The following is a 6,815-nucleotide window of genomic DNA, read 5'->3' as shown; positions in this document are numbered from 1 at the left end:
CAGTTGATTTATTTTTATTAAATTAGAAAATCTTCAACAACATAATTTAAAAGGTTAGGTAGAACATCCTCCATCCAAACTTGCAAAAGAAAAGAAAAACTAACCCCCTTTACTAAGGCATGGGCAAAATTGTTACCTTGCCTTCTAGGATGGGAGAAAGAGAAGGTTCTCAAGGAACCCGCTATAGACATGTGAAGTCTTTAACTAAGTGACCAGCTAGTGCAAGAGCAAGTCTCTCATAGACAGCTTTTATCACACCTGCAGCATCGCCTTCAAAAATAAGACGTTGAAAACCAAGCTCCACTGCAAACACAGCAGCTCTTCTTGCTGCCACCATTTCCAGTACTTCCACCGATGAAGGAAGGCCAATTTTCTCAGATAATGCTGCCATGACTTCCCCATTTTCATTTTGGATAACAACACCGACTCCTGCTTCTCCAGAATCAGCAAAAACTGCACCATCAAAGTTTGCTTTCATCTCACCTGAAGCTGGGGGCTTCCATCTAGTAGGGACTGGCTTCGGTTTCAGACCACGAATAGGGAGTTTCTGCTGGAACTTGGACATCAATGTAGAAGCTGATTCAAAGACCTTTTGAATGGGCAAACTCTGCTCATTACACCCCCGAATTACATCTTGGCCAAATAATACAATCCTCTTGCTGTGACATGCATAATGGAATGCCCATAATCCTCTGAGCCTCAAAGGGAAGAAATAAGGACTCAAGTAGATGGTGATTCCAGCCACCTGTATCCGAATCAATCGGCTGAGAAACTGTCCATTCTCCGGCCATGTCCACCTGTGGAGAAATAATTTTTTTTGACTATGATATATTCAAATTTTCTCTTTATTAAATTTTATATAATTTAAGTTTTGTAGTAACCACTCTAAAAAAAATTCCTAAAATTCCTAGAGCCGCCACTAACTGCAGGCTGCACTTCTATTCATAGTTAGTCACTGTATGCTAATGACTCTATGCTCTGAATTGCTTATGTTTTTTACCATATTCACTGCTTCGTCCCTGTTATAGAGAATTTGGTTTCTCAAAGTCTAGATTGTTTCCAATGTGATGGCCATTTTAAGGTAGCATGGTCAGCACTATTTTTATAAGATCTAAAACTTGGCCAAGATGATCTAAAACCATCTTGATAATATCAGAATTGTTGGTGATGTTTAAGTGTTAGTTCTCAAACTCCAACTACTCCTAATCCATATGGCTCTGGCCACTATGCAATGTGAAAGAAAAGCTAGAAATCTTTTGAGAGTGAAAGAAAACTTGTATTGCAGGAAGACTGAATTGCTTAATTACATTATTAAGAGAACTCTATTTATATAAGCACAGAGAGGAGAGAAGAGCTTAGCGTGTAAGGTGGAGTTTGTTATAACAGACTTAACAAACTAACCACCTGATACACGTGTGAATTAAATGCTAATAACAGAAACTTATAAGTGAAACGATGTGTTTTGATCAGAATTGGGCTTGGGCTTTGTCTTTATTTCTGGACTCACTACTGGTACTGGGATCATCACTGGGCTGTTGGCTGAGGCTCAGATAGGACTATTCTTCACAGTGAGAGAAGATGTCTATTATTGTTTCGCTGGCCTCATTACAAAAGGAACAAATACTATCAGTATTCAGCAAGTTACATTCTTTGATTTAGGTTATCTTTAGCGGTCAACAGATTGTACCCAATTCTCCATAGCAAAATCTTTACTCTTTCATGTAACCTCAACTTCCATAGTTTTTCCCTAAAACATCATTATTTGCATTGTCTAATTGTTTCTTGGCTCACTCTATAAGCCGATTTGACATAGAAACATGCTTTTGGATCTTTAAACCACACTAGTTTGTCCTACATTGGCATTAAAGGAATTGAGATTCTCTTGATAGCCTCAATAGACTCTGTATCAAAGAGATCCATCAAGTTGTCTTCTTTCCAATTATGGGTTCTTGGGTTGATGAGGCTTGACACCATTAAAGATTTTGCCGTAATTGAGTCATCCTTTGGTATTGGTTTCAAACCATCCTTTGGTATTCCTACATCTATTGTAATCCCATCCCCCACCATGTAACAGATACCTTTGACAACTTCCCTTTTTGCATTCCCAATTGCTTTCCATATAGGTGATATTGACTTAGCAAGACCTCTTCTGAGTCAATCATCTCTAACTTTATACTTGATTCTCAACAACATTATACACAAGCTATCCCTTTGGATGCTACCATCCAGGTCAATATTTCAATTAAGACAGTATTAAAGCCTATTGTTTTTCTTAAGCCAAGACCCCAACCTTCTTTGGTAGATATAGTTTATTCTAGGACTTTCAGGCTAAGTTCCTGCCATCAGAGCTTTTTGGATTCCACAAAAACCTTCTCATTAGAGTATCATAGTAGTTACATGCCTTTCAAGGGACTTCAAAGGTGGACATGGTGAATAGAGAAAGGCTTGAACCACTTACTTGATTATAGTGCATCTTCCTGCCTAAGACAGGCACCTTTTTTTTTAATAGGACAGGCACTTGATTCTCCTTCTTGTCAATCTTGCCTCTAGCTTTTCATGGAGAAACTTGAAGTCTTGAGTTTTGGCTTTGTGGTGACCAATATGGCATCTTTCTGGACTATTCATTTGTATGATTTGCCTCATTGCTCTAATTGTTGGTTGCTGTGTGGATTTGGAGAAGATCATTTTAGATATGTTCCTATTTAACCTTTAGCTAAACCAGCCATATTATTTCTCCCTGCATTCATTTATTTGCCTACCCTTTAAAAAAAAAAAAAAGAATAACCCTTCTAAATGTCTTATGTCAAAACACATTGCCGCGTGTGTGTTAAAAATACATAGTATTCTCAACAAAAAAAAAAAAAAAAAAAACTCTCTTGCTACAATATGAACAGGTAAGAGTAAGGAGATATGGATGGGTCCTCTTGGTCAAGACCATTAGTAGATTAAGATCCCCCAGTCTTTCCACCATGGTCCATTGATGAGAATTGCAAAGGAAACAGAGGAAACACACTCTGATGATGTCCAGTCCACAAATCTGCCATTAAACCCAAAATTTCCCACTACAAGACAACCCTTGGAGCATTTACATCTACAAAATTTTCTGTCTATTTTAGCATAAGAATCTATTTTTTATTTTATATACTCACTTTTTAAAACACCCCGCATCAAATTATCTATTTTACACTATATTTTATTAAAATATCAATTTTTCTTAATTTTATTAATTGTTTATTTTTCTTCACACACAACAACCACCATCCAATCTCTTTCTTCATTCTCAAGAATAAACAACTAATTGCAAAATGAATAATGTCATTGTAAATTTAAACAGTTATAGTGGCCAAAATGGCACAATAACACTGTTCACTGATATATATATATATATATATATATATATCAATTTATCACAGTTTCGAAAATATGTAAGGATCTACCACTTTTTGGGCACTCGAGTTCATGGAACTTGAGTACCATGATACTCACCATGAACTTGAGTACTCAAAAAGTGGTAAATCCCTACATATTTCCGAAACAGTGGTAGAATGATATATATTTCCGTAAACAGTGGTATTTAGCCATTTTGGCCCAGTTACAGTAGCAAACTTGTAAATTTACATAATCTGAAACTCTCATAATTTTTCACTTTAGCACAATATTTAAATAAAATTATTATATTTAGTTCAAACTTAACCAAGAGTGAAATTCTATTTCTCTAATAAATCCAACTTAAACTCAAACTCATCATTATCGTTTTTTTAAATAAAATTATTTTTGTTTAATCAAAACTTAAGAAAGAGTAAAAAAAATTATTATTTTTAGTTCAAACTTAACCAGAAATGAAACTCTATCTTTCTAATAAGTCCAACTTAAACTCAAACTCATCATTATTATTTTTTAAAATAAAATTATTTTTGTTTAATCAAAACTTAACAAAGAGTAAAACTCTATCTCTCTAATAAGTTCAACTTAAAATCAAACTCAAAAGTTAATAATCTATATAAAAACAAAAATTATGATAGAACTCAAAAAAAAAAAAAAACTAAGGTTGCGTGGGTTTGGTTTTTGGGTTAAAATTTCTACTAATTATTTTTTTATATTGTACATGGCAAATAAAACCTCTTTATTTTTTTGGAGAAAAATCAAAGATGCAACATATATCTTCCAACTTAGGGAGCAAATATTTTTATTTGGCATGTTATATATAAATTTGTTGAATTTGGTTTGGTTTTGAAGTAAAATTTGAGGATTCTATAAATTTTAAAGTATTAAGTATTGAAGTTTTTGGTATTTGCGTCTCAATAGGTTAATCTTGTTTCTTCACCTTAAATGTTTTTTATTTAGGTTTATGTGATTTTTGTTTTCTTATTAAAAACTATATTATTTGTTAATTAATTATTTGTTTGGATTAATTTTATTCTTTTAAAATATCTATTTACTCATTTTTGGAACTTTTTTTTCACAGTCAATAGTTTTTAGTTTTTCTGTGCATCTTACTCGTTAGCTACTAGATTTTTAGGTAAAATTGTAATCTCCAATTTTAACATGGCTTGTGAACGTCCAATTTTGTAGCCATTATTTAGCTTAGTTCACTCATTCTCACGACGACAAATCACACAACCTCAAATCAACCCCCCAAAAAAAAAAATCAAATGCTCTTTCAGTCCACAAAGCTCAAACTCAGCCAACTCTTTCAGTCCAAAACCCAAACTCTTCCACTCATCCTCTCTTTCTCAAGAACCCTCACAACCACGACCAATGAATCACCTACTAATAAAAACGACGCCGTCTCAAACAACGACCAATACTTCGCCGCAATCCACCACGTCTCAAACATCGTCCGCCGCGACTTCTACCTGGAGCGAACCCTCAACAAGCTCTCCCTCCGCGTCACCTCCGAGCTCGTCTTCCGCGTCCTCCGCGCCTGCTCCTCCTCCGCCACCGAGTCCCACCGCTTCTTCAACTGGGCCTTAACTCAGCCCAACTACCACCCCACCTCTCTCGAGTTCGAAGAACTCGTCAAATCCCTCGCTCGCGCTCGCAAATTCCAAACCATGTGGGACCTCGTTCACCGCTTCAACAAATCCCAATCCCACTCCTTCTCTCTCTCCCCCGAAACGGTGTCGTTCCTGATCGAACAGTACGGCAAGCACGGCCTTATAGACCAAGCCGTCGAAATCTTCAACAAATCGCACAAAGCCCTAAACTGTCCCCAAACTATTGAAATCCACAACTCCCTTCTCTTCTCTCTCTGCGAAGCGAAGCTCTTCCATGGCGCCTACGCTTTGATACGCCGCATGGTTAGGAAAAACCTCGCCCCGAACAAGCGAACCTACGCTGTGCTCGTCAATGCGTGGTGTTCGGCTGGGAAATTGAGAGAAGCACAAGACTTTCTCGAGGAAATGAGCCGAAAAGGCCTCAATCCACCAGTCCGCGGCCGCGATCTCCTCATGGAAGGCCTGTTAAATGCAGGCCATCTCGAGGCAGCCAAGGATATGGCAAGAAAAATGGCGAAACAAGGCTTCGTGCCCGACCTCGAAACTTTTAATTCGTTAATCGAATCGATCTCCAAGTCTAACGACGAAGAGGTCGAATTTTGCGTTAGTCTTTTCAATTCAGTGTGTAAATTAGGCCTTTCTCCGGATATTAATACGTATAAGATTCTGATCCCCGTGGTGTCGAAGGCGGGGATGGTGGATGAGGCGTTTAGGCTGTTGAATGATTCGATTGAGAAAGGGCATAAGCCGTTTCCGAGCTTGTATGCGCCTTTGATAAAGGCAATGTGTAGGAGGGGACAGTTTGATGATGCGTTTTGTTTCTTTAGTGAGATGAAGGTGAAGGGGCACGCCCCGAATAGGCCTGTGTATACCATGTTGATAACAATGTGTGGGAGGGGAGGGAAGTTTGTGGAGGCAGCTAATTATTTGGTGGAAATGACTGAGTTTGGCTTGACTCCTATTTCGCGGTGTTTCGATATGGTTACTGATGGGTTGAAGAATTGTGGGAAGCATGATCTTGCTCGGCGGATCGAGCAGTTGGAAGTTAATATTCGGGGCATCTGATGTACATGTATTATTGATTCAAGACTTGACAATATTCAATTTGCCTACATGAATTGTGGTTGAATTTTCGGTGTTTAGCAATTTTTACAAGGATTTTTTTTTTTTTTTTTCCTTTGTGGGTTCCTTGTAAAAGTTAATTTCTACAATGAATTTGCTATATGTTACTAGAAATTTTTATTTTTGTGAATGAAATGATACTCTACTTGCCTTTTGTCATTTCTCCAATTTGAGCTTAAGCCTTTAAGATTATATATCCGCTTGACGGGAGGTTGATTTTTAAGCTACAGAATGTGTTTTTGTGGCAACAAAGGAGGAAAACAGATGAATTTAGCACTCTTTACATGATATACTTGATCCAACTGTGGGAAGCATGAGGGGCAAGCTTGAAGTTCACTTTGGAGTACATGTGAAAGAAATTGAAGGTTGTAATTTCTTTTTCAAAAATCACTGTTTGATTTAATTGAGGCTGAAATAAGAATAACTCTAGTAAGTAATGCTGGAAATGTAGTTTGATGCTTGTTTATGATCTGCTACGCATTTAGTCTTGGTGATGTGAAGTTCTTTTTCTTCTCAATATTGACATACACAAGTAGTTCCAACTTTTAGTTCCAACTTTTATTAATTTATACCTCTCTCTCTCTCTCTCTCTCTCTATTAAAAAAAAAATTGTTAATGGCTGTTTTATTCAAAAAAAATTTATCTCTTTTGTGCTTTGCCTTTTTTTTTTTTTAGTAATAAATTAACATGGGTCAG

General features: G+C 36.8%; 1 protein-coding gene across 1 annotated transcript; it reads left to right on the top strand.

Moving 5' to 3' along the window:
- Positions 1–4,615: 4,615 nt before the first annotated feature.
- LOC142642385 (uncharacterized) lies at positions 4,616–6,272 on the top strand. The gene has a single exon (XM_075816732.1). The coding sequence runs from the start codon at positions 4,653–4,655 to the stop codon at positions 6,060–6,062; it is 1,410 nt and encodes a 469-aa protein (XP_075672847.1). The 5' UTR covers positions 4,616–4,652; the 3' UTR covers positions 6,063–6,272.
- The last annotated feature ends 543 nt before the right edge of the window (positions 6,273–6,815 follow it).

Source organism: Castanea sativa, chromosome 7 (genome assembly GCF_040712315.1).
Source record: "Castanea sativa cultivar Marrone di Chiusa Pesio chromosome 7, ASM4071231v1".
Lineage (NCBI taxonomy): Eukaryota > Viridiplantae > Streptophyta > Magnoliopsida > Fagales > Fagaceae > Castanea > Castanea sativa.
Note: the sequence above shows the minus strand (reverse complement) of the source record. Positions and strands in the feature narration are given on the sequence as shown.